This window comes from Passer montanus, unplaced genomic scaffold, assembly GCF_014805655.1.
Source record: "Passer montanus isolate IOZ18808 unplaced genomic scaffold, ASM1480565v1 scaffold47, whole genome shotgun sequence".
In the NCBI taxonomy this organism is placed as follows: Eukaryota; Metazoa; Chordata; class Aves; order Passeriformes; family Passeridae; genus Passer; species Passer montanus.
In genome coordinates, this window is record NW_024369596.1 from 5,634,781 (window position 1) to 5,661,712 (window position 26,932).

The 26,932-nt window shown below is 50.9% G+C and overlaps 1 protein-coding gene across 3 annotated transcripts in view; it reads right to left on the minus strand.

Moving 5' to 3' along the window:
- The window catches only part of KIRREL3 (kirre like nephrin family adhesion molecule 3), a 369,112-nt gene that overhangs the window by 27,350 nt on the left and 314,830 nt on the right, over positions 1–26,932 (minus strand). For all 3 annotated transcript variants that reach the window (XM_039721998.1, XM_039722000.1, XM_039722001.1), the window contains 2 exons: positions 26,483–26,633; positions 21,184–21,289 (listed from right to left, as the gene is read on the minus strand). In XM_039721998.1, the coding sequence (XP_039577932.1) occupies positions 21,184–21,289; positions 26,483–26,633 (257 nt within the window). The remainder of the gene's footprint in view (positions 1–21,183; positions 21,290–26,482; positions 26,634–26,932) is intronic.

The following is a 26,932-nucleotide window of genomic DNA, read 5'->3' on the forward strand; positions in this document are numbered from 1 at the left end:
TGTTTGCCAAACAATGAGCAAATGTGACCTAATGGGGCACCATCTGGCAACCTGCCACTGGGGAACGGGTGGGAAAGGCGGGAGATGCTGTCAGGCGGCGTGAAACTCCAGCCACTCTTTGGGGAAGGGAAAAAAAGCCTGGGAAAAAAAAAATATAATAATCCCCCCCAAACAACTGACAGGTAAATTGGAAGGAAGAGGGTTTCTCTGAGGAGTCTCTGCCTTGTTGTTTTGGGGCTGCCCTTCTGGTTGTGCTGGATGGGTCGGGAAAGATGTGGGCACCTGGAGCTGGCTCTGGAGAGAGGAAGGAGCCGCAGAGGCTCTCCCCACACGGGGTCGGTGGGGGGCTTTGGGGAAAGCTGTCCCCTCCAAGGCAAGCAGCATCTGCTCCTCGTCCTCCCAGCAGTTTCCTGCTTCCCTCTGCCTGTTCCTGTCACTCTGCCATGGCTCCCCACTGCTCCAATGCTGCCCCAAAGGCGGCCAAGGACAATTGGAGTTGCAGGGAGCTCCTGCTGAAGGTCCATAGGCACTGACGTGCCTCAGTGGGGCTGGACAGAGAGCAGAATGCTGGTCCCTGCCAGGCTGGAGAACACCCTGAGTGCTGCCAGAGCCAATTCCCCGAGCACCTGCTGCTGTGAACCTCAGTGCCTCCTGCCAGTGACCTGCTCAGCCTCCCCCGTGGTGACACAGCGCTCTGAGAGCTGTTCCCGGGGGATGGAAGTGATTTGTATGCTCTGACCTGCCCTCGCCTTCCATTTATCTTCACATTTCTAACAGATGCTGACTGGCCACTTCAGCTTCCCTCCCCTGCCTCCCTCGCCTCCCCCTCCAATAATTAATCAGGAGATGCCGGTTTTATTTCTAGGGCTGCACTTCGTGTGTTAATGAGGGAGGTCCCATACGGAAAATCCTGCACAAACGGAGCCTTCCAGGTGCTGCTCCAAAGGTCTGAATGGGCAGCGGTGCTTTGGTGACGCCCTTCTCTTCCCAGAGGGATTGCAGCCCAAGCCAAGCAGCTCATCCAGGCAAGGCTGACCTCAGCATCCTGCTTCCCTGTCTCCCGACGGATCCGCCTTGCCCTGCTGCCTCCCTGCCACAGGAACGCTGCTGCCCGCTGTGGGAGGCATCTGCCACAGGGATGGGGCAGCAGAGGGACAGGGGCATCTGCCACAGCTCTGGCACCTGCGCCCAAAGCCTAGCACAGCCTGTGGGATGGAGAGGAGACACGTTCCTGACATCTCCTGTTTGGTTTGCTGGCCCAAAAGACCTGAACTCCTACCTCAGGAACTGCAGATGGAAGGAAGGAAGGAAGGAAGGAAGGAAGGAAGGAACAGAGCTAGAGTGACAGGGAAACTCCAGCTGGTGAATGGGGAAATGTCCCATGCTCTTTGTCGGGAATATTTCTGCTCCATTAAGCTCCTTTTACAACTTTGTCCCTGTAGAGATTCCCAGCCACGAGCAGTTTTCCAGCCTCTGGAGGGTCTTGTTCTGCTCCTCAGGTGCTCAAGGGAGGCAGCAGGTACATGAAGCCATTCTTTCAGCAGTCAGTGGGACAGGGTGTGGCACCAAACTTCTGGGACAATCCAGAGCTTCTCTTGTGCCAGGCACTTCCCTGGTTATTTTGCACAAATCCACCCTCCCTGCTGTGCAAAGGACAAGAAGGAGGCTTCAAGATGAGGACAAAAGTGACTTGTGGGATCACGTCCTTGCACCTGCCCGCAGTTCATCCTCCCAACATTCCTAGAGAGCACCAGGAATTGGAACCAGATGGAGAAGTGTCTGGAGGTGGGTTTGAGCTGGGCAGAGCTCAGATGAGATCCTTCTGGATGTTGCAAAACAGAGAACAAGGTTTCCAAGAGCTGTTTGACATGGCAGCTGCTTGGGAAAACACTTCCCAACAAGCGTGGCATGGTGCTTTATGGATTTGTTCAAAACCCATCGCTGCTGCAAAACTGGATTTCCTGATGTGTCACAAACACCAATTTTTCATGCTTCAGCAGAGATCAAGGTTCTTGCTCCAGTTTTCCAAGGCTTAACATGGCTAAATCAATGTGGCTGAACGAGCAGTATGGATCTTTTATAATGTCAAATTGGTTTTTAATAATGGCAGCTGATAACCCTCTTGTAAAGCTTCCTGTGATGAGCTCATGGACAGCCAGAAGGCAACTTACTGAGGGTTTTAACGAGCCCATAACGTGCCTTGCTCACCTATTAACCATTCAGTTGTTATTTATAAACAGAAACCAAATAAAATGGAGCAGAGAAGAGGGGAGGGTGCTCCTGCAGCTCCATCCACCACCTCCACTGCTGCAGCTCTCTGATTTCTTCCTCCTGTCTCTGTGGCTGTACTGCAGCAAGCCTGGCTCCCAGCCAGAGCTCCTGGTCCTGCCAGCCTGGAGATCAGGGGCTCCTTTCATTTATGTTGTTCCCTTGAAGGTATTTATAGATTGCAAATATGCCACTCAGGGTCTTTTCCAGACTATATAAATTTACCTGTTTCAGTCTTTCCCGGGATGACTTGGACACTAACTCGCCTGCCACTGCTGGTGCTGATTGTCACCCTTGGCCAGACTGCACTGCAGGGGCAGGGCAGGGCAGGGGAGGGCTGAGGTTTGCCCGTGGGGACCCTGCCCACAGGACCTGTTTCTGTGACTGCCTTGGGCTCTCCAGGCTGAAGGGGAGCACAGGCAGAGGGGATGCTGTGGGACCTCTCCCAGTGCCCCTGTGGCTCTTGGGTGGTCCCCACAGGGTGACTGTGGGGGGGTCTTCAATTCCTGCCCTCTACCACTGACAGACACCTTTGGAGTACTCAGCCCTAAATTCACCCTGCTCCCACCATCCCATGTCAAATCACCAGTGCAGATCATAGAATCAGAATCCCAGAAGGGTTTGTGTTGGAAGTGACCTTAAAGCTCATCTTGTCCCATGGGCAGGGACACCTTCCTCTATCCCAGGTATCTCCAAACCCTGTCCAGCCTGGCCTTGGGCACTGCCAGGGATCCAGGGGCAGCCACAGCTGCTCTGGGCACCCTGTGCCAGCCCTGCCCACCCTGCCAGGGAACAATTCCAAATTCCCAATATCCCATCCATCCCTGCCCTCTGGCAGTGGGAGCCATTCCCTGTGTCCTGTCCCTCCAGCCCTTGTCCCCAGTCCCTCTCCAGCTCTCCTGGAGCCCCTTCAGGCCCTGGAGGGGCTCTGAGCTCTCCCTGGAGCCTTCTCCTCTCCAGGTGAGCACCCCCAGCTCTCCCAGCCTGGCTCCAGGGCAGAGATGTGCACATTTTCTCATCTTCATTTCTTTTCACTGAGCACCATCTCAGTCTGTGTCCCCAGATGAGCATTTCTTCCCCTGTGGGCTGGGTTTCATTCTGTTGTTTCCTTTCTCATATTTCTAATGTGCTTTTGTTTTCCTCTGGCCTTTCTGGAGGGAGTACCAGGTGCCTCCCAATTCAGTATCTTCTACAAATTGAATTTGCTCGGGTGATGGAAGAAAACAAATTTCAACCAGGAAAGAGATATTTTGATCCAAGTTTCAAAGGGGTTATTACAGTCAGCACTGAAAACTGGTGATTAAAGAATGAACAAAAAATAGAATACCTGCAGTGAGTCCTTTTAACACTGAAGAGGGAGGGAAGAACTTTTCTAAGGAGACATTCTTCAGGGAAATAGCATTTCTCTGACTCCATCGATTGCTTCCCAGCTAAGAGTACACACAAGCAAATAAGAGAGGACAGTCTGGGATTTGTCAGCTCCTAAACAACTCTGGGGCTTTGTTTTGGTTTTCATGTCTTACTGTTTTTCCTTCTGCTGCTCTGGTTTCTGAAGGAAACCTTCCCCAAGCTGGGATGGCACGCCTGTGCCTCTTGCCAGGCTCTCGGTGGGATGCTCAGCTGTCTCCTTCTCACAAGGGGTTTTACCCGGCACTTCCATCCCTTTTTTCCATGAATTCTGTTTCTGGCAGGGCTGCCAGGCTGGTGGAGCCCCTGAAGAGCTCCCCATGCCCCCAGTGAGAGCACAGCAAAGCCCACAGGGTGTCAGTCTGTGGATTGCTAACATCCCTGCTCACGAGCACTTCATCCCTGCCCACGCTCACCTGAGTGAACACCTCCCTCTGTCTGCCCTACAAGGGCTTGTAATCCTTCAACACCCAGCGTGGGAACAAACTCCTGACTTCCCAGCCCTGGCAAAGCTGTAGGACTCAACAAAATCTTCTTTAGAAAGGTCTCCATGGCTCCTTAGAGCAGCACAGGACTCCTGGGGTTAACAGGGGCTGCTGGGGCTCTCTGGGCTCTGAAACGTCCCATCCAGCACTGCACAAATCCACCCTGCAGGTTCTGAGGGAGGATTTCGGAGCTGCCAGCAGCTCTGAACCAGCACTCCTGGCAGCGAGGCTGCTCTGGTGGCGAATAACCCGGGGAAGTGGAGTGTGTCGTCGGTTTTAATTAACAATGCAAAATAAAGTGCTTGCTTGCCATATAAATCGTGTTTACTAAGAATTACTTAAAATGGATAAATATTTTCTTGGACGCATTTTAATTGCTTAATAAAAGTACCAAGAACACCCACAAATACCTTAAATAAATGCATGGCTCAGGGAAAGAATTAATTAACATTTCATTCCTGGGAATGGCTATTAATTGCTACAAATTGCTCAGAGAATGGGGTTTGTTGCTTTATTGCCAGCAGTGCCTTCAGTTCCTAGGGTGTGCTGTGACAGTCCCCTCCTCTCACCCTCACAGGAGAGCTGTCCCCAGCGGGATGCCCTGAGCACCACCCCAAATCCCCCGAGGCCCCAGAGCCTTGGTGACCTCCACGGGGAGGAGGTGCTGTTTTGAGGCTGACGTTCTGGCCTCCTTTGGAGGTCCAAAGGGGACAGGGACAATGGATGGCTCCTGCTAGTGCCGGCCTTGTGAGGAATGATGGAGTGAGGTTCCCAGCCCGAGCGGTGTCGCGGTGCCCCCCGCGCGGCTGCGGCGTGATGCATCGCGCAAATTATTTCTTTATTACGGGTAAATTTTCATAATGGTGATGTATGGGGTTGTTCCTCTTCTCCCTGCCTAATGAAGATGTGTGGGGCTTGTGTGGCTCCTCTGCCTCCCCCTCTGAGCGTGGGTTCATTTATCAGCAGCAGGCCCTGGGTAACCTCTCCCCATCTGAATTACACGGCTGCTCCTTCCAGCTTGGGTTTCATCCAGCTCACAGCCCTGAGGATTCTGGCTGAGGCTTGCCTGGCCCTCCAGCACGGGGGCTGGGGTGTGGAATCACAGAGCCAGGGAATTGTTTGGGAAAAGAGCTCTGAGATCATCAGTGCAGCTGCTGACCCAGCAGTGCCTAGGCCACACTAACCCTGGGCTGTCCCTAAGCACCACCACCACCCGGTTTCTTGAACACCTCCAGGGACGGTGATGCCACCACTGCCCTGGGCAGCCTGTGCCAATCCCTAACAACTTTTTCCTTAAAAAATCTTCTCTAATATCCAATCTAAACCTGACCTAGGGCAACCTGAGGCCATTTCCTCTTGTCCTGTCAGCTGTCCCCTCCTGTCAGGAGTTGTGCAGAGCCAGAAGGTTGCCCCTGAGCCTCCTTCTCCCCATGCTGAGCCCCTTTCTCAGTTCCCTCAGCCTCTCCTGGTGCTCCAGCCCCTTCCCAGCTCCATTCCCTTCTCTGGACATGCTCCAGTAAGTCAATGTCTTTTTTGTAGTGAGGGGCCCAAAACTGGACACAGGATTTGAGATGTGGCCTCACCTGTGCTGACTAGAGGGGAAGAAAGCACATGGACAGGTATTTCCTTGTGTATTGTATCTCCTGTACTTGAGGAAATGTTTCCAGGTCTCCAGCTCCCATCCTGACCAACCTCCAGGCACACACAGCTGCTGCAGTGATCACCTCTTCCCAAACCTTTCTATCCCAATTTAGGGATCTTGGCTCCACCACGAAGTGAACCTTGAGTTCTAATGGTGGAAATGCTGCAGCTCAGATGCAGAGATGCCAACTTTGCTCATCTCCTTCTGCCTATTTTTTAAAATTTTATTTTTAAAAACAAATAAACAGGGAGAAAGATTGCAACCTTTCCCCAAATTTCAGACTTTTACCCCTAACAAGGACATGTTTGGTGTCTGATTGCGCTCACCACGATGCAGCAGTTGCTGCTACTGGGTTTGGATTGTTTTTAAACACTCTGGGATTTTGATGATAATAATAACACCTCACTGCAGAGGAAAATTCTGGCTTGATTTTCCATCTCATCTCGGCTCCAGTGCTCCCACTCCTGCCAAGCCAGGAGGCTGGGATGAGCCTGATTGCTCATCAGCTGCAGTCTTCAAGGGCAGTGCCTGGGTTTTGCATCTCCTCCTCACCATCAGCAGGTCCCGTGGGTGGGAAAGATCCATGAGGGGCACTCAGAGCTCCCCAAATCACACCTGAAGATGTTCAGTGAGAGTTCAGCTCTGAGGAGAGCATTGGGGCACAGGAGGAGAGATTACCAGGGACACCCAGGGGTCAGGTCTGTGCTGCCCAAGGCACAGGAACCTGAAAGAAGTGGGGTGAGAAGGTTTCTCTCTCCCAGGTGAGACAATTAAAGCCATGTCACCAGTCCATGCACCCACCGTGGTTCATTTTGGGTGAGAAACCAATCAAAACAGCCTTTCTCTCGGCACAGTGATTGGAACAAACCGGCTGCAGAAGCGAGAGGGAGAAGTAAACAAAGCTGTTAACTTGTCAATGACTTGACTGATCAACCGTGGGGAATAGTTGGAGAGGGCTGATGAGCCGTGCAGGTAATCAATGGACCGGCGCTGCCGGGGCTGCAGCTGGGCTGCACAGAGCTCCAGAGACACCCAGGGGCCTCGGGGCCCCCAGGCAGGGCTTGGCCAGGCATGGTGGGGATAAAACCTGCCCAGACGTGCACGTGCACCCCAGTGTGTGCAGAGCAGAGCAGACCCACGAGGATTACTGTGCTGGATTTAGCAGCAGGGATGTTTTTTTTTTTTGGTTTTTTTGTTTTGTTTGTTTGTTTGTTTGTACTATTGCATTTGTGGTTTTAGTTTTCCTATTAAAGATCTGTTATCTGTATTCCCATATCTTTCGCTGAGATCCCCTTAATATCAAAATTACAATAATTCAGAGGGAGGAGGTTAACATTTTCCATTTCAAGGAAGGCTCCTGCCTTGCTTAGTAGACACCTGGCTTTTCAAAACAAGGCACACGGGGTGGCCAAAGCCCATCCCATTGTGTCCTCCTGGCTCCTTCCCTGCACCAGGGGCTGGGAAGGACCCTCATCCCTCCCCTGGAAGGAAACCAGAGAGACCCTGCTGGAAAAGCTGGAAAAGCTGCCACTGTTTCAAAGGGAAAGCATCAAACTTCATGGACTGGATGATTCCTTCTGCAAATGGAGCTGTTTTTGTGACAGATCAAAACACAATGCAGATGCTTTAGATGTGCTGTTTTAACCCTGCTGTTTAAAATCCTCCCTCCTCCTCCACCCCATTACATGAGAGGGATGGGCACCAAACCTGTCCCCATTAATCCCTGTTTGGCATTTCTCTTGCCACTCTGGGTGTTTTTCTGCCCCTCCCCTCTCACAAATTCACCCTCTTCCACAAGAACTCATTTTCCCTCTAAAGAGGGCACTTTACATTTAAGAATCTTTGGCCCCAGTGTCATGGAATCATATGAAAATTGTACTTCCCCCCCACGTTAAATTATGAATATTAAATCCCTCATTTTAATGCATGTGGAGAAAGCTTAAAACCATTCAGACTATGACAGCCAGCTGCCAAAACTGCTTATCCTGGGGAAATACTGGGGATGTGAGTCACCTCCAGTCCTGGATGAGCTTGGAGGTGTCACCTCTCCTCGGGGAGTTTTTTACCCCTTTGGCAGTGATGCTGCACTTCATTTTTCCTGCCTACATCATCTTGACTTGCCCTGCCACACAATAGACATGACTAATAGCTTAACTATTATTTTGGGTAATCCAATTTCATCACGTGGTTTGTGTTTTCTCAAATAGTTTAACAGGATTAGTCCTTTCTGGGGTCTTCCTACCCCACTCCACCCCCGTAGCAGAATGTCTTTAGCCAGATTTATGGATGCTGGCATGTTGAGGAGCTAATTCTCTGCTGTGTTTATCCTCCTCCTCAGTGCAAAGTGAATCTTAGTGCTGTGAAGCTGCTCAAACTTGCCTTTTCCTCTGTTCCAGTTCTTATTTTCCACCTGTGCTTGAGGCCTTTGCAACTTTACACCTCGATGTGCAATTCCTTTGAGATTGGCAGGAAAAAAGACAATGGGGAATGGAGACAGAAACTCACAGGTCCTCATCAGCATAAGAAAGCTGCTGCTTGGGGATCTTGAAAGTGGTGCTGGGCTGGGACCTGATGTTCCAGATCACTGGAGCTGCCAAATCCACACATTTCAGGGCAGAAATGATTGGCACAGGAGGCAGGAATGGCTTGTGCCTTTCTGCACATGGAACTCTTGCAACAGAGAGTTGCTGGGTGTCTGGGTCTTCTCCAAGGATTTTCTTTTTCTTGGCTGGCTCCTAAAGCTCTTCTGAGGCTTTGACCTGGTCCTGAGTTTGGGATGTTTTCAAGGGCTTTGTGGTTTGATCTCTGCAGCATGAGAGGGTCTGCCCTCTCTCTGGCATGGCAAGAGGAGACAGACCTCAGGCCAAGTTTATATTGACTCTTCAAGGATGGTGGCCAACCTTGGGCATGTCAAGCAGCCCAGGCAATGCTTTGAGCTACCAAAAATGGTGCCCACCAGCCTGAGCAGGGTCTGTCTGAATTTCCAGCCCCAGAAGTGCCCCTAAGGCTCCTCCTTCCCTATGACAGCCACTGTTCCCATCTCATCACTCAGGCTTGTTCCTTGTGCTGTGTCTGACTCCTGGCACATCCTCAGGTTGGTGTGAGGCACAGCTCCTTCTCTGGCAGGCTCCCTAGCCTGCCCTGCCAGAACAGTTAATTATTCAGGGCTCAACTGTGTCTAGATCAGATGGTTCACATTAGCATTATCAACAGGATATCAGGTTCACGTTGGGATTATCAACAGAGGCAGCTGAGTCACGCAGGTGAGATGGGCTGAGCCCTCATTTTGTGGGAATCTCCTCACAGAAGATGCCAAGGGCAGGGATTTCTGTGTAAGGAACTTGGATTTCTGCTGGCTGGAGTGTGAGCAGCTTGGGGATCTGGCAGGTCATGAGGAGGAATAATAAATATCCAAAATGTTCCCTCGTGCTAATGCAAACACACAGGCAGCTCACAGGGGAGTAGAATAAAGCTAGGAGTTCACCAAAAGATCTGTTCATCTTTTCAGTATGAAATTCATCCATGGAATCACAGAATTGCTCAGTTTGGAAAAGATTTCCAAGGTCATTGATTCTGGGCGTTACTTGGCACTGCCAAGGCCACCACTAACCTGTGTCCCCAAGTGCCACAGCTACACACCTTCCACATCCCTCCAGGGATGGGGACTCCACCACTGCCCTGGGAAGACTGTGCCAGGGCTGTTCAACCTTTTTGGAGAAGAAATTGTTCCTAACATCCAATATAAACCTTTGCTGGTGTGACATGAGGCTGTTTGTTCTTATTCTATTACTTGTTATTTGAGACAAGTAACCAACCCTCACCTCACTACAAGCTCCTTTCAAGCAGCTGCAGAGAGCAATAATGTCTCTGAGCCTCCTTTTTTCAGCTGAAACAATCCCAGCTCCCTCAGCCATCCATCGGTCCATCCATCCATCCATCCATCCATCCATCCCCAAAATTACGGTCAAGTCCCTCTTCTCTTGCATGCCCTTGACACCCTGGTACAACCCCGCCTTTCTCAGCCATGTCATGGGAACAACAACCCAGTGTGGTTCTGTCCTGGTACAAGAGAGTGACCCAAAGAGGTCTGTGATTATCTATCAACTTCTCCATAAAAGAGCATTAAACAATATTAAAAGAAAAAAGAAAAAATAAAAAGGACATCTCCTATAGTAGCAGCCATGAAGTTCTTCATTACCCACTTCAGTTACAAATTGGAGCTAAGCCATAAATGCTGGTTGATGCTTTCCAAACAACTTTCTAACCCAGAGACAACACCCTGCCTTTTCTCTTTGCTTTAATATTTGCCAGCAGCTTCTAGAGCAGAACAGAAAGCCAAGGGTATTTTTGAGACCTGAACAGGGTTACTCTCCAATTCCAGAACTCCTTTGGGGTCTCTCTGGGAGGGGGTGTGCAAGGGTAGGTGCTGTGTACCCCAAACAGTTGTGCCAAGCCAGGTGGGGAGGATGCTCAGGGTGCACAGCACGTCCTTGGCACAGGTACCACAGGTTTGGGGAGGAAAGGCTCCCCTGCCCCAGCTCAGCCTGAGCCAGCTCGGCCCTTCTTCTCTTTTAGCTGTTTCCTGATGAACTCAGCCTGCCCTCCCAGCTCCAGCTCGGCAGTGGATCCACATTCCAGCACTGAGCCCTCTGACTGCAGGGTCTGGTCACGGGTACTGGGGAGTCACCAGGACATGCTGTGGGACCCCCTGGGTTTGCTGTGGGACACCAGCACCCACTGGGTTTTCCCATTCTCCTGCCATGCCTGCAGGCTTACATTTTGCAGCTCTCCTGTCTGCTCTGTTGGCAGAGACATCTCCAAGGGTGACCTGGGGAAGGAGTCACATGAACAACAACTGATGCTGCTGCAGTCACCAAATCCTCACTGGTTTACTGGGGCAGAGACAGTGACAGAAGTAGATGCTCACAGATTTGTCCTCCATTTAAACACATCTCTAGTCCCCACAATCTGTAATAAAGGAGTAAAGAGGGAATCAAGGAGTGAAATCCCTTAGAACAGCTCCTGCAGGGCTGTGGTGGGTGCCACCTCTGTCCCTATCCCACATCCTCCTTGCACACTCTGCTTCATCCTTCATGCCTCGCTCGTCCCTGGTCACATTCCTCCCTTTCTGGCAGAAAAGCCTCAAACAGAGCTGAAGGCCTCTTAAATCAACGTCTTTCCTGACTCAGAAGCTGTAAGAGGATTCATTATTTATGTGGCAGAAACACAAAAGCTTAGCATATTTTAAGCTGTCTGAAACAACTTCAAGGCAACTCTTCCTCTGTCTTCTTTTTTTTAACAAAACACATTGAGATGTCTCTGAACCGTGCAGCAGGGGGAAACTGTTTTTTTAATTCTAAGAGATAAAATAATATGTACAGACTGAGGGAGAGAACGAAAAAACCCCATGATCTAGCTTGGGATCACCAAGAAATGCCCATCAGGGGATATTGCCTGTGAGGTGTTGGCATAATCCTTGGACAGACTCTGCTGTGACGTGGCATTGATGTTATGGCAGTGGGAGAGGTCAAGGAGACAGCTCTGCCCCTTCACGAGCACATGCAGCCATATCCTTCAGAGGCAGGAGCAGAGGAGGTGCTGGGTGTCTTTTTTTCCCCTCTTTCTCCCCATTTTTACATTTTCAATTTAGTCACAGCATCTCTAATTTCCTTAGATCTGAAGCCACCTCGTGAGACTGGAAGGGAACGATATAGAAGAAAGATGAGGGGAAAAAAACCACCAGTAATCTTGTAAAAGTCAGTTTTGAAAAATCAATTTTCTTGTGTGACAAGATTTGCTTAAGGCTTTTCGTTCTGTGAAATCAGCCCATCATCCTGCGGGAACGCATGAAGGAAGTGGCAAGTGTGGTTTGGAATAACTCAGATTAAAGACTGCTAAATTAGGCACAAAAAGCTGCCACTTCTTGCAAAGGGAGAGGAGATCTGGCCAGAGGAGACAACGATGCTCCCTTCTGAATCTCATTCCCAGCTCCAGGAGCAAATCTTGAAGGAGGGGTGACTGACAAGGCTGGGAACACACAACCACAACCCTAAGGTCTGCTGGAATGAGATGGAGACAGGTTCACTCTAACCCTAGGAAAGGGCTGGAGCAGAGTTTAGAAAACTCACTGAGTTCACTGTTGAGCACCACCGTGGGGCACCCCATGTTTCTGTGAGCTCCCCTGGAGCACCCAAATCCCTCTGGCAGCCCCACCATGGCAGAGGCTCCATCCAGCCCCGGGCTGGCTGCGCCATCACTCTGCTCTGGTACCTTTCATCATCTCTGTGTCAGGGATGGTGCTCACCAGCACAAAGTGTTTTCCTTCCCCTGCCTTGCCCCCCCCTATTCTCTCTCCTAATTAGTTCAAGCTGCCTCTGAACGTCTCCCACCTGCTTGTTCCCATTACCTTGACAAGCCAGGGAATGGGAAGACAAATCTCCCTGTCCTCACACTCCATGAGTGAAGGCTCTTCCAACCCTGTCTTCCCATCTCTTGTGGGGTTCTCTCTCTCCGTGCCTTGGCAGAGCCCCCCCCAGCAGCCCAGTCTCACTTCCCAGCTGCAGGGATAGTTATGCCTTTTATTTCACTTTATTTCCTTTTTCTAAAGCCTGTCTCTCCACCTGCCACCCAGCCATGCTCTGCTCCCTGTCACAGGGAGCTGGCAGATGGGGCTGATGCATCACGAAGGAGATCTGAAGAATTCATTTCCTGGTATTTTTTTTTTCCCCCAGCTTTCATTTTCACTTCAGAGCAAAGGTCCAGTTGTCTGGGAGGAAGCTACAAAGACAAACCCAGGCAGGAAAACAGAGATAGTCAGGAAAAATGTTACAGCGCCGATAACTTGAGACCTCGGTGTGCTTTGCATTTATTTCAACTCCCGCTTTAGCTGCATTTTGCTATGTCTATAAATTAGATTTATTCTGTTACTGCTGTGAAATGCCTGCGGGCCCCTTCCCCACTCCAGCTTCTCTTCCCTCCCCTGCCAAGTGTGGCTGCAGGAGGCAGCAGGAGAGGTGACAGCCCTGCCGAGGGACAGCATATGGGCTCGCAGCGTCCTGCCGCCGGACAGACGGCAGCCTCGGCCACTGCAGCGGGAGAGAGCAGATGGGAGCAGGGGGAGGAGGGCAACCAAAACTGCACGCTGGCAGAAATGAGAACTTTCCCAAGCTGGACGGGAGGAGGGAGCTGGCTGTGGGGGGGAGAAGGTCCAAAGCGTGCCAAGAAATGGCAGCAAAACCAAAGTGACCATTCCGTTTCAAGATGCTGAAATGCCTCTGGTCTGGACCAGATGTTTGTTGAGCTGCTCCCCACCTCATCTCTCTGAGGACCCTCAGACTCTGCAGAAGCTCTTGTGGGGCTGCCCCAGATCATAGAATCCCAGAACAGTTTGGGTGGGAAGTACCTCAACGCTCATCTCATTCTTTCCACCAGACCAAGCTGCTCCAAGGCCCATCCAAACCAGCCTTGGAAGGGTCCCCGTGCAGTCCCCAGAGGAGAAGTCTGGGTGATTTTTCTGTGAGTGGGGCACTGAGTGCAATGAATATGGACAAAAGTGCCTGTGCACCCACAGACTTCACAGCTTGTCTGCAGCCACCGGGGTCCCGCAGCATTTCAAACCCTTGACAGTCCCTCTTAAATATTAAGCGAGGCGTGATTGGAATTTAATGAGTTAATATGGCAGATCCTCCTCCCTGGTTGTGGTCTTGGTGATCAGAAGCTCTGGGAATGCAAGGCACGAGGGGTTGGTCACTTTTATCCTGGGCCTTGCAGGAGTGGGCAGAGGAAAGCAAGGAACACAAAAACACACCAGCTCCCAGGAGACACTTTTCAAAGCCACCAGAATTGCATATTAAAATATATCCAGGTTTTATAGTGCCAGAAGAGGGAAAACAGCCCCTGCTCTGGCTTGGCTGGAGGCAGTGCCCATTAAATGGATCATTTGCCACTTCTCTCTCAAAAGTTGCCAATGAAATCATTGCCCTGAATCTCTGATCAGCTTCCCACGATCCAATAATCCCTTCTGGCCCTTACAGCCTATGGATGTGTGAATATATTCAGCTGACTGGAAGAGGTAGGGACAACTCTGGTGTTATGAAAGGGTGTTGAACTCCAAACATGCCAAACAGTTTTATTTCACCTTCCCTTTTACCGTGCCAGGGATGTATCCCTGGGGGCAGACCTCTGGCATGGGAACAGGTCTGATCCCTGGGAAGTGAGTGTGAAGAATTAGGGATGGGATTCCCTCGGATTCCATGTGAATCAGTGATGTGGGAGAGGTGGAAACAGCCTCAAATTTCATCAAGGGATGTTTAGATTGGATATTAGGAGACATTTCTTGCCTAAAATGTGGCTCAGACATTTGAACAGACTGCCCAGGACAGGGGTGGAGTTCCCATCCCTGGAGGAATTTAAAAGATGCGTGGATGTGGCACTTGGGGACATGGATTAGTGGTGGCCTTGGAAGTGCAGGTCACTCAATGATTTTAGAGGGTATTTCCAGCCTAATTGTTTCTGTGATTCCACCACTTGCTGACCTTCATTCTGGGCTTCCCCCTCTGCCATAACCAACCACTCAGGGATGGCAGGGAATGTCTCTTGGCTGTTTTCTTGGGATTTGTTTTGGAGAAGCTGGGTCTGTGTGCTGAGCCCACGAATGACTGCTGATGGAAGTGTTCCTGGCAGCGAGTTTGTCCATCCAGCCTCATCCACTGGGGCAGGGAAAGTGCAATGATTCTGCCAAGCCAAGCAAGGGCTGACCAGCTGCTCACTCCCTCCTCCATTCCTCATCCCTTTGATAAGGCTTTCCCAGATTTCTGCTGCTTTTCCTGCTCTTTAAGCAATGCTGAGCCATGAGGGAGCTGGTTCAAGTGTCTGAGCAAACTTCCAAGCCATTTCCAGCAAGACATGGGGCACATGCTCTTGGAGAACTTGACTCCCATGGGAGCTGAGGCATCTCATGAATAAATCTGGTGAGATGCCAGCAGGTCCCCAAATGGTGCAGACAAGGTTCAGAGGGTAAAGAGCAGCAAAGCTCTGTAGAGTTTGAACTTCTCCCCAGGTTTATTCAAACAAACTGTGGGAATGTGTCTCCGTGGGAGGAATGCCTGCAAGATGCACAGTGTAAGACAGGCAGGGCAAAGCACAGATGATGCACATTGTGATTTTCTCTTTCTCTCTCACAGCTCCTTGATATCATGTGAAATTTTTCTGTATCTACCTGAACCCATAAAATTCTGCCACTTTTTTCCCCAAGGCCAGGACCCAAGGTACCCCAAACCTGTACCTGGGCACGTACAATCCTTGGAGACACCAGACCTACCAAAGGCACTTGGGCTTTTCATCCTTGTTTTCCTAAAGCTGGGTGGGAAATGCTTATCCTGTGGAGAAGCTGGAGGAGCTGGACCAGGGAGCTTTTCCCTGTTGTTGTCCCTTTGTTTTCCCTGGGCAAAGCCAGGGGGAAGCCAGGACATTGCCTCCCACCAGGTGTGTTCCAGCCCCAATGCCTTCAAAGAAAACCTCGTTAAGAAGCAGTTGAGTCTGGATTAATATTTGATGAGCGACACTGAGTTGCTGTTCAGAGATAAAACATTATTTACTGAGCAAGGGCTTTCCTGCCGGCCCTGAGCCAGCAAACAAACAGTGCTCAGGGGGAAGCACGTGGAGGTGAGGACAGGGGATGCTGTGGGATGGCTCTGAGCTTGGCTCAGCAGGTCCAGGGGGATGGTGGGGCTCAAGCCCTGAGCTGCAGCTGCCACTCACAAAGCTGTGATTTGGGCAGGCAGCAGCCTGGGCTACAGCCCAGCACAGGGGGTGGAACTTGGTTGGACTGCATTTGCTGTGATCCCTGTCTGGATGTGGGATGGGAAGAAGTGGGGCAGCACCATCCCTTGGGTAGCTGATAAATAAATGCCCCCCGGCTCCTCCTGACCTCTGCTCCTGCTGCAGCACCTGCTGGACCTTCTGCAACATCCCTCAGCTATTGCTCACAGCTGCTGTGCTCAACACCTTGCAGCAGCTGGGAGGGCTGTCTCCTTCTTCCCAGCTATGTCTGTGTGTCTGTCTGTCAGTCCCACACCTTCCTTTGGAAGTACGCCTTCCCCAGAACTGCAGCTGGTGCTGGAGGGTGCCTGCACAGGTCTCCCTCTGCCACCAAAGATAACATTATTTGCAAAGGTCTCCGCCAGCCCTGGGGGCGAGAGCTCTGTGTGGATGCACAGAATGAGATTTGTATCACTGCCCTGCCTGCACCAGCTCCCCATCGCTCCACAAAAATAATCATCAGCCGAGGAGCCCGAAATGCTCAGGGACTCTGCCTCCTGCAATATTAAACCTTCCCATTTTCTTCTGCCACTTTAAAGATTCTCTTTCTTACTGCGAGTGATAAATAATAACAGCACAAAAACACCCCACAGACACACAACAGACATCAAAAGCCACGAGAAGATTGGCAAATAGAGAGATCTGAAGGGAGCAAAGAGGAGGCCTGGTTGGGAGTCGTTTCACGTCGCCCTGACTTCTGTTGCTTTCCATTAATTTTACCCGCCATCGCAGGTAGCAGAACAACGGCGACAGCTAATTACTCTCCCTTTCCCTTTCCTGCCCGTTTGCTTGCAGCAAAAGAAAGCCAGTAAATTCCCAAACTCCCCCCTCCCCATCCCAGACCTGTCCAGGAAGGTGCAGAGGCGCGTGGGAGGGGGTGCTGGGGTGGGATGTGGCCGGAGCTGTTTGCTGCTCCAGCCTGGCACCGGGATGCTCTGCCAGCAAACTGGCAGAGGCTGGCAGCGGCTCAAGGGAGGGGAGAGGAAAGGTTAGTGTGGTCCCCTACCACCCCTGGGACAACAGGGAGCCTCTTTAGGCTTCCATCCTTATGTCTATAGTGCTAAAGCAGGTGGGGACACATCCATGGGAGTGCTGCTGAGGAGCCCAGGTCCCACTGAGCCTTCTCCAAGTGGAGGATGCTGCACTGGCAACACACAAGGAGGTTTTGGTGGGCTGAGCTCCAAAGGGAAGCTGGCAGAGGTGGGATAAACCCAGGCCAGATGGGGTATAAGACCCTACAGAAGCTGTAGGATGTGTCTGTGCAAAGCCTTCTGTATCTGGAAGGAGGGGAAACGTCCAAATGAGCAAACCCCTGCTGCCAGAGGGTTAATTCACCCCTGTGCCAGAACCCCCTGCTCAGGATCACTGTGACACCTCACCAGCCTCTTCCCTCCCCTTGCTTTTGGTGACACTGGCCTGTCCTGTGTCCAAAAGCGAGTGACAGCCCAAGTGACATCATGGGCAAACAAACCTCCCTGGGGAAATGCTGCTCCTCGCCAGGAAACCTCTGCTGCCAGCGAGGGACCGGGGCTGGGATTTCAGCTCCAGCCTCCTCAGCTAAGGAAAGGAGCAGAGGAGCTGTGCCTGCAGCACAGGACAGCCTGCCCCAGCCCTGCCTGCCTCCCAACATCATGAGATGCCAGCAGATTTTAGAGAGAGAAATTCTTGCTTAGAAAATGCCACAGAGGCCAAAGACTTTGTGAAAACCTGTCAGTTTTGAGAAAATGCCATTAACCCTCTGCTTTCAGAAGAGAAGACAAGGTGCAGGCTGTAACTTTCCACTCTGGCTCTGGGAGTGGATTGCTCCAAGGTCTCTTTTCCAACCAGGTTTTTCTTGCATTAAAATTGACCTCTGTGTGATTACACAAGCAAGCATGAAGAAAACTTCCTAAGGAAAAAGCAGCTCAATTTAATCAAAACTATGTTCTCTATAGGGGTAGAGGGGCCTTTTCATCTCTTGGGAAATTGTGTTGAATTTTGTTTCTTTTCCTTTGCCTTCCCAACTAAGAGAATAGGAGGTCTGGGCTTAAAATCTTGGGTCAGCAGGACCATGGAGGTGGTTTAGTGGCTTCATCCTAACAGAGAGCCCAGTTCATGGATGCTTCCCAAAGTAACACCTGTGGGTGAGATATTTGACCTCATGTGCTTTTCCCAGGAAGAAAACCCAGGATGCAAACCCAGTGTAAAACCTGTGGCTCCTCAAAAATTCCAGCAAGGTGAAGCTTGCTGGTGTGTTGGTAGCAGGGATGGCCCTGTGAAGCTGGCTGTGGATTTCTGGCCACAAAAGGGGATTTAGGTTGTTTAAACATTCTTCCTTCGTATTCAGAGTTATTTACTGACAAACATATTGGGGGAGATTAAAACTAAATACTGTCTGAAGATCTGGGATCTCTATCCAAGCATGAGGGAAGCCATGCTTGGACATACATAGGAGTTACATCAGAGTGCTCCTCCCCAAGGACAAAAAAAAAAAAAAAAAAAAAAAAAAAAAAAAAAAAAAGAAAAAAAAAAGTTCCTATTAAGTTAATTTTCACCAGTGGTGGGGTCCTGAGTGAGCCTGGAGATGGCACCAAGCTCATGTTCTGCCTTCTCAAACCTCCAGATGTCTCAGTCCTGGGGCTTTACACATCCCATCCTTCTCTCCTGGCCAGCGTCAAGGTGCTGGGGGCTCCTTGCTTGGATGACCCACTCCAGAGGGCTCCAAGCTTAAGCGCTGGAACATCTGCCACTTTTACATAGTGAAGAGCTTTGGGATCTTATGGAAGGGAAACAAATCCCCCCTCCATCAATCAGAGCCTTTAAGCAGAAGGAAGCCCCAGCGAGCACTGCTGAGCCCTGTTTGCTTGTCACAGTGGTAGGGAAAAAGCCTCGTGTGAAGTTTACATGCTAAGGCAACTCAAGAAATGAAAAATCCAAAGTGATTGAATTTGTCATGCCTCTTTTTTTCCCTGCCCAGAATCCTTTGTATGGGAAAGCATAGCCTGAAAAACCATGCAATTAGTTTTAAGAGTAAAATCCATCATGAAACGAATCCCAAAGCCATTTGAAGCAAAGTAGACTCATGGAGGCTCGGGGGACAGGAAGGGTGACAAGACCTGTGGCCTCAGGATGGGTGAGAAGAAAGGAAGAGGGCAGAGGGTGGCATTTGCAGCCAGAGGGGACAGCAAAAACCTGTGCTACCAAGATAGCAGCAAAGATGGGAGAGGAGTGCTGGATCCACCTCTGCTTGGTGGAGAAAAGCACTCAGCTTGGCTTGGGCATGGATCCCAAGGGTGGAAACAGCCAAGAGAAATCACAAAATGCCAAAATGGTTTGGGCTGGAAGGGACTTTAAAGCTCTTCTTGTTCCACCCCATGCCATGGGCAGGGACACCTTCCACTGTCCCAGGTTGCTCCAAGCCTCATCCAGCCTGGCCTGGGACACCCCGAGGGATCCAGGGGCAGCCACAGCTGCTCTGGGCACCCTGTGCCAGGGCCTGCCCACCTTCACAGGGAACAATTCCTCCCCAGTATCCCATCTAGCCCTGTCCCCTGGCAGTGGGAAGCTATTCTGCCTTGTCCAAAGTCCAAAGAAGTGGAAACCCTAGACTGGAGCCTTCCAGGCTGCTTCAGTGCCCAAGGGATCAGCCCAGCTGGGTTCAGGGATGATGTGGAAGGTTCCTTTGTTGAGAATCAGGCTGATGGAGCAGAGGTTTTGCCAGGGTCTTGCCACTGTCTGGTTCCTTGACCAGAGATGGTTGTTCTGCCTTGGACTGTACCAGAATCAGTCCTGGGGTAAGAACCATGTGGGTCCTTCACCCAGCCTGCCAGGCACTTTGTTTTCCTACCAGCTGTAAATATGAAACCAGGGCTATTTGTATCTTTGACATTAATTGACTTCTTGAATTAATAACTCTTCTGTGTAACCAGGAACACAATTACTGCTTTGTTGTGCTGATATCCAGCTGGAAGGGATAGTTCCTACCCGGAAACTTGATTGTACTAATTAAGCTGTACGAGCCTAACAGGAGGCAGGTCATGGTAAGCTGTCCCCGGAGGTGCCTGCTGTTATTACCCATGGATGGTTGTGCACAGCCAGAATGGATGGTGAGCCTGGGTGTGCATGCTCAGGCCTTCCAGGCAGGAAGGTGAGTGGCTGATGGATGAGGCAGGACAGGGATGTACCTGGTTACACAAAGCTCTTCTCTCCCAAAGTGTGCTGACAGCCTGCCCCGCTTCCCAGACCCATATTTTGTCTGCTTAGACAAAAAAACCCAAAAAAAAACCCCAAAAAAAAAAAAAAAAAAAACCCCAAAAAACCCCACCCCCCCCCCAAAAAAAAAAACACCCACCCCCCCCCCAAAAAAAAAACACCCCAAAAAACTGTGATAGGAGGGGTGTTTTCTGATGCAGGAGGCCTCACACTTAAAGCCAAGGGCCCATGGCAGCGACTCTGCTCAGTGCAGAGCATCTGCTCTCCTGCCCATCAGTCCCTGGATGTGCACTCACAGAATCACAGAATCTCCTGAGCTGGGATGCACCCACAAGGGTCATTGAGTCCAGCCCTGCCCCTGCACAGACCCCTCAACAATCCCACCCTGGGCATCCCTGGCAGTGCTGTCCAAAGGCTCCTGGAGCTCTGGCAGCCTCGGGGCCGTGCCCATTCCCTGGGGAGCCTGGGCAGTGCCAGCACCCTCTGGGGAAGAACCTTTTCCTAAAATCCTAAACCTCCCCTGGCACAGCTCCAGCTGCTCCTTCAGATCCTTTTCCTGGTCACCAGAGAGAGGAGAGGACCCAGGGAGGCTCGTGGCTGGCAGGGACCCCATGCACTGCCTGCACCCCAGACCTCCCTCAGCAAATAGTGACACATTTCCTGCTGCTCCAAATCTCCTCAAGCAGCTGTGCCCTGCTCCGAGCTCCCCTCGTGCAGGGGCACTGCAGACTGCAGATGTGACCCCAGCCACTCAGGGAGAATGTCCCACTCAAGGAGATCCCAGCCCCTGTGTCCCCTCACATCTCTGGCGCCTGCACCTCTGCTCTGGCCCCTCCCGAGCTCAGCTGGGAGGGAGGGCACAGAGAGGCTTATGGTGGTTTCTTAAAGGTAACACGGACATGGCGACAGAGCCTCTTTGTTCAAACCATAAAAGAGCGTGCAAAAAAAGGAGAGGAATTCTCCCATAATAGACTTTTCACTCAGCATGCATTGCTCGTGATGCCCCCAAACAGATGGCTCTGCCAGCTCAGTGCCAGCCTTCTTAATCCCCTCCAGGTGCCCATGAATCCCTGACTGAGAAGCTGTAGAATGTGGCAGACAATGGTGAGTGGCAGAAGAGGAGCTTCTCAACGTGCAACAGCACGATCAAGGCCACAGTGGCACCAGGGAGCCACCAGAGTGGGGACAAGGACCCTGCCACAGCAGGGAGGGGGACTGGCTCCAGCCATGGCTTATGGGGGCAGCAGAGACCCTGGGGACGAGCCACAGTGAGCACTAAGCAGGGAGAAACACGGGAGGAGGGGGAACGGCCACCAGAAACCACAGCCAGAGGTGCTGAGCTCTTCTGGGTCACCAGGAGTGCCACCTCACCTGTACTGGGTGACAGCAGGGTTGGCCTTGGCAGAGCAGTGGAACTTCACAGTGTTGTCCTCCAGCACGGGCTGCGGCTCCACGGACAGGTTCACCAGGGGTGGGTCTGCAAAGAGAGACAGGCCATGAGCAACCCAGGACAGCTGAGGCATCCCCTGCCCACTGTCTGCCAGCTTCTCAGGCTACAAAGCAAAACCTGGCTGTAAGGAAGCTTGGAAAAAGCACTGAGACTCCTTGGTGCTGTGAGATCACAGAATCCCAGAATGGCTTGGGTTGGAAGGACCTTAAAGATCACCCAGTTCCACCCCTACCATGGGCAGGGACACTTTCCACTAGACCAAGTTACTTCAAGTCCTACCCAGCCTGGCCTTGAACACTTCCACCTTCTCTGGACAACCTGTGCCAGGGCCTCATCACCCTCACAGGGAGAATTTCTCCCTGAGATCTCATCTAACCCTGTCCTCTGGCAGTGGGAAGCCATTTTTCCGTTTAAAGCCATACAAGGTTTGTCAGACAGGCTGATGCCATGAACGCTGCTCTTCTCTTGAGGGGCTTCAGCGAATAAGACAGGAAGAGGAGCCACAGACACCATTTGATGTAACATTTCACTTGGAAAATGTGACTGCTGGCTCTGATTCTCATTTAAGGACATAAACTCGCCTGCTTTGAGACACTCCAGTTTAATATCTTGCTGTATAACAATGATGTTTTGTCTATTCTCTAACTTTAAAGTGGCATTTCTGCTCTTTCATCAGCCTAATCATCTCTGCCAGGGCCTTACTGGTGTCACAGGCTGCTCCAGTCTTCCAACTGCTCCTCAGTTTCTCTCCTCCTTTCCACATGAGAAGCATCTAAATGCTTTAGCAACAAATAAAACTTAGGAATGAACCGATAAAAGCAAGCAGGAAATGGGTGAAATGTTCAGATGCAGAATATCCAGAGTTGTTTTAATTTTTCATGATGACTTCAGATTTAGGTTTTAAGCATGGGGCCTTATTTGAGGGCAAAAAGCAGAAAGAAATGGCTTTGTGGAGGGTTTTTTTTGGTGCTTGAAGAACAAGTTGTCCCATGGCAGAGGGGCCTGGGGCTCATCGACCCAGCTGAGGAGCTCTCCTGCCCTTGAGGTGGGAGTCTGCTGCACATATGCAAAAACACATCCTAAAACAGGACATGTAACGTGTTCAGCTTTCCCTGCTGCCTCTCTCCTCTTCCAAGTGCTCCAGCAATGTCCTGCCCAGCTGGAAAACAGGGAAAGGCAGCAGGTGACAGGGCAGGGGGGCAGAGAAGCTGGGTGGTACCCCCTGGGCCAGGTCACCTCCCTTGGCCCCAGGTGTGCTGGGGCATCCCGGAGCCCTGGGCTGGGTGTGGGGTCAGCACTGGGCACCCCCAGTGCTCGAGTTCCTGTGGAGCCACGGCTCCAGCCAAGCCCAAGGAGCATCCTTGGTTTTCCAGGGATGGAAATGTCCCTGCTGGCCTCTCCCTCCAGCACAGCCAGGTCAGGTCCTGCTGGAGTGACCTGCTCAGTGCTGTGCTGGAGGCTGTGGGCTCCAGCTGGGCAAACTGGTGTGGGAACAGCCTCCACAGCAAGGCCGGGCTATTCCAGCCCTGCCAGGTGCCAGGTCAGCTCGGGGACAGCAGCGGAGGGTCGGAGGTGGCCTCGGCAGTGGCCTTGGCTGGGCGGGAGGGGAGAAGGAAAGGCGGAGTCCCGGCAGAGCTCCAGAGCCTCCTTCTTCTCCACCCGTGGTATTTACCCAGCCGGAGTCTGGCTTTGTTGTGAGCAAAGCCACCTGCCTTCCTGATGGGAAATTATGACGGGGAAATTATAGGTATTTTCAATTTACCCTAATTTCATTTTAAAATGTGCAATTCAAATGACAATAAAGATGGGCGCAGTTGGGAATATAAATGAGCTTCCCTGACACAGCAGCCCAGAGATGTATAGCGGGCTCCTAATTCATTCCCAGGCATCCTGACACTTCCCTATTGTTAGACAACAACAGCTAATCACCTTCCTTTGTTAAGTATGAATCACACTTCTCTTTAGTAGCTTCCCCATTGTTTGATGGGTTAGGAGCTGTGCCTACGATTTACAGAGAGGAACCTCTTTGTATTAAAATGAGCCCGGCCCCCTCCTGCACTCAAAATAATAAAAAAATAAAATTAAAAAGACCAAAAAAAAAAAAAAGCAAAGGAAATGAATTAAAATCTTTGATCTCGCCTTTCAGAAATGGGATTGGGCTTTCGAGTGTTGTGGGTGCTGCGGATAGCGTGGGTTGTGTGTGCCACTGTGTTTCGGGGTACTTTAAAGGGAAAAAAGACACAAATTGTAACTCATCAGGATGTAATTCCACTCAGTTACAATTATAATTCCTGCCTGGCTTCTTGTAATGAATTTGAATGATGGAACGAGATAGAGCCAGCCCACAGGCGGCGGGAGCAGAGGGTGTGAGTGCTCATGCGGGTGCCGTGTTGTGCCAGGACTGGCACTGGGATGGGCACCGGGGCCAGCATCACTCCTCAGCAGCCCTGCAGCCCAGGAGGCACCTTGGCAAACCCCTCCGCTCCCACTGTTCCCATTCAGCACCTCAGGAATGGCTGCAGGCTGAGCTCTGTGGGCTGCAGGCGCTGTGTTGGCACTTGCCTGCCAGGTGCAGATCCCTCTCCGTGCTCCTCTCCCTTGTGGACAAGCCCTTCCCAACCTCTTCACTGAGGCTAAGATGCCACTTCAGCCCTGGGCTTTCCACTCCCCAGTGGGAAGCACAAAAGGGAATCAAACGCTGCAAAGCTCCAAGGATAAACACAGCAGGAGACCCTCCAGCACAGCGATGTGCCCCTCATCACCCTCCACTTTCCTTCTCCTCCTCCCACCTCCTGCAAAAACATACAGATGCAGCCAAATCCCTTCTTGCTGTGACAAAAAAAGGTGTAAAAATGAGCAACTGCACATGTGTGTGCAGAGGCTTGGAGCAATGGCTTTGGATAAGCACTAACCCTGCTCCTCCCCATCCCGGCACGCTGGGTGTGCATTTCCATGGAGCCACTGGGCTCCTGCAGTATAAATAGTTTATGGCATATCAAACTATTAAACATGATTTTAATCCCACTTGTGATGTTCGACGCATAACTCACAGGAGGCTGACTTTGATGTGGCTGGTGGAACGGAAATCACATTGAACAGATGTTCCAGCTGGAGCCGCTTAGTGTTTCCATTACAGAGCCTGCACTGGGGTTTTTTCCAGCTCTTTCCACCAACCCCCCCTTTTTTATATATTTGGGAGGGGAGGGTTTTATGACTCAGCTCTTTTATTGCTGCTATCATGGTCAGGCATGAGATTGATGGGACCCCAACTTCAATTTTCCATCAGCTGAAAGAGGATAATCTCTCCCACCATGTACACACCCTTCCTAGGGATAACCTCCATCCTGATGTTTCTCTGCGAGCATTGCTGATGTTCTGTTGAGTTGCAGAAGAAAATGAAATAAAACATTAGGAGTGATTTACCAGGCTGCTGCTTTCTGGGAAGGATTATTTTTGGTTCCCTGGGATTTTTTTTTTGCAAGGCCACCTCTCAAACCATGCAGCTGGGTGATGTTTGCTATGATGTGAATTCAACCTGCACTGCTGGAGGTGGAGAGTGCAGGGTCCAGGGGGATGCTGCAGCTCATGCCAGGCTGGGAAGAGCTCCCCAGCCAACAGCTGCTGCCTGCTTTTCCTTATTCTTCCAGAAACCACTTCTTTCTTTCCCTGAGTGCTGCTTCTCTGCTAGATATTGGAAGAAGACCCATGATTAGGACTTCTCATAATTCCCTAGGGAAAAATGAGTGGTCCAGATATTTTTTGCTTAGGAAAATCACCTTTAGCTCTTTGCAAAGTGAATGCAGCTGGTTGTCTACAAGGCCGGGAGTGAGACCTCATCAGCTAAAGCTGGGTTGATAGTTGCACTTGATGATTTTAGAGGTCTTTTCCAACATTAATGATTCTTTTACTGGATGCAGTTAGAGCAGGATTTTGCATCCAGGTCAAAATCCATCCCACCTCAGCTTGGTTAATCCATCTTAGTATTTTTCTATCCCATCACCCATCCAGCTTTGGAAAATTGATATCCTCATTAGCTACCATTAAGAACAACATACTTTTAATAGCTGGGTAGAATATTACTGTTATTATATTCACAGCATGGAGAATTTTAATAGCTCAGAGTGGAAATTGGTGTTCTTTATCGGGTTTTTCTCTTTCCCAAGCAGATTCCATGTGGCTTGGGGATTCAGCTCACGTCTCCAGCCCACACTGTACTGCCCTGGTGTAATGATGTCTCTGCTCCACGTTGTTTGTGTGAGTGTGTCTCCAGCTATTGTAGCTGTTTGCTAGCTGTGAAATAACCCAAGCTATTATCTCATTTTATCTGCCCAGTTCTGTCAGGACATGCAGCCAGCAACCCAAGAGCTTGGTAATCTTCCGGCAGCAAAAGCTGGAAGTCTTAAATGGTGAATTTTCTGCTGTGCTTGAGTTTGTTCAGTTGAATTTGCCAGTTTTAATTGGTCTCTGGAAAGCAGCTGGCATGCTAATATTGAACATCCTGCTTTTGCAAGTCGTGGGTAAATACAGCTGCAGGAACTGGGTGTGTGAATGGAGCGTGGCTGGAAGGGGTTAGGAGGAACCCAAGAGCAATGGCTGCTGCAGAGGAGGAGGGAAGAGGCCTGTGAAATGTGAATTTTGGAAGAAGGCAGATTTTGCTCTGTGGATTTACAGTAAAGGGTGAATGGTACAGCCCTGTCCCCTGAGGTGGTGACTGGCTCTGGCTTTGTGTCATGGGAGGGACACTGTCCTGATCAGGTGTCTCACAAAAAACATATCACTGAACTGCCTGTAAGTCTGGAAACACACAATTCTGCACCAGAAATCCTGACGGGACTTATTTCTGCTACTGGCCATGACCAGAGATGTTGCTTGCTCAGCCAAACCCTCTGGGATCCCTCCCTGCTCCAAAGACCCCTGAGGGCCCGGATCAGGGCACAGTTGGGCCACCCAGAGCGTGGCAGCTGGTGCTGCTTTGCTCAGATCCATGGACATACAGGAAGCAGGATATCTCTGTAGTGTGTGTGATGCTCAGGGAGCTCAGGGGTCATGAAATCTCCTGGCTGTGACTTCACACTTGATACATCAGTAAATCCCAGTAAGGAGAACCCCCCATGCTGCTCCTGCCTGGAGTCAGAGCGCTGCAGACAGCCCTGGCTGGAGAGGGCAGAGAGGACTGGGTGTCCCAGCAGCCAGAGGTGGCTCGGGCAGCTGTGCACTCACGCTGGATGTCAATGGTGACAGAGGTCTCCTTCCCGCTGGGAATGGCTTTGTTGGTGGCACGGCACACGATGCTCTCCCCGTTCTCGATGTCGGACGGCGCGATGAACAGGGTGCTCATGATGCTCTCCCTCTTGCCGTCACGGAGGAGTGTCTGCCAGGGGAAACAGGGATGAGGAAACTGCTGGAAATGAATCCGTAGAAAACTCTCAAAGCCTGACAGAAGGCTCACATAGTGTGCATCTGTATGTAAACCTTGAGATAAGACATGCTGACTTAGAAATGCCATGGAACAGGGCAGACATTGTTGAGAGAGAAATGGAACTAGAAACAAGTTTTAAAAGTGGCCTTACAAATAAGACTGGATACTTTGGAGAGATAGAGCTATGAAAGATGCATTGTAGTAGGACCCACAAGGGGTAATTTTAGATCTTTGGCTTTAGGGCTTTTACA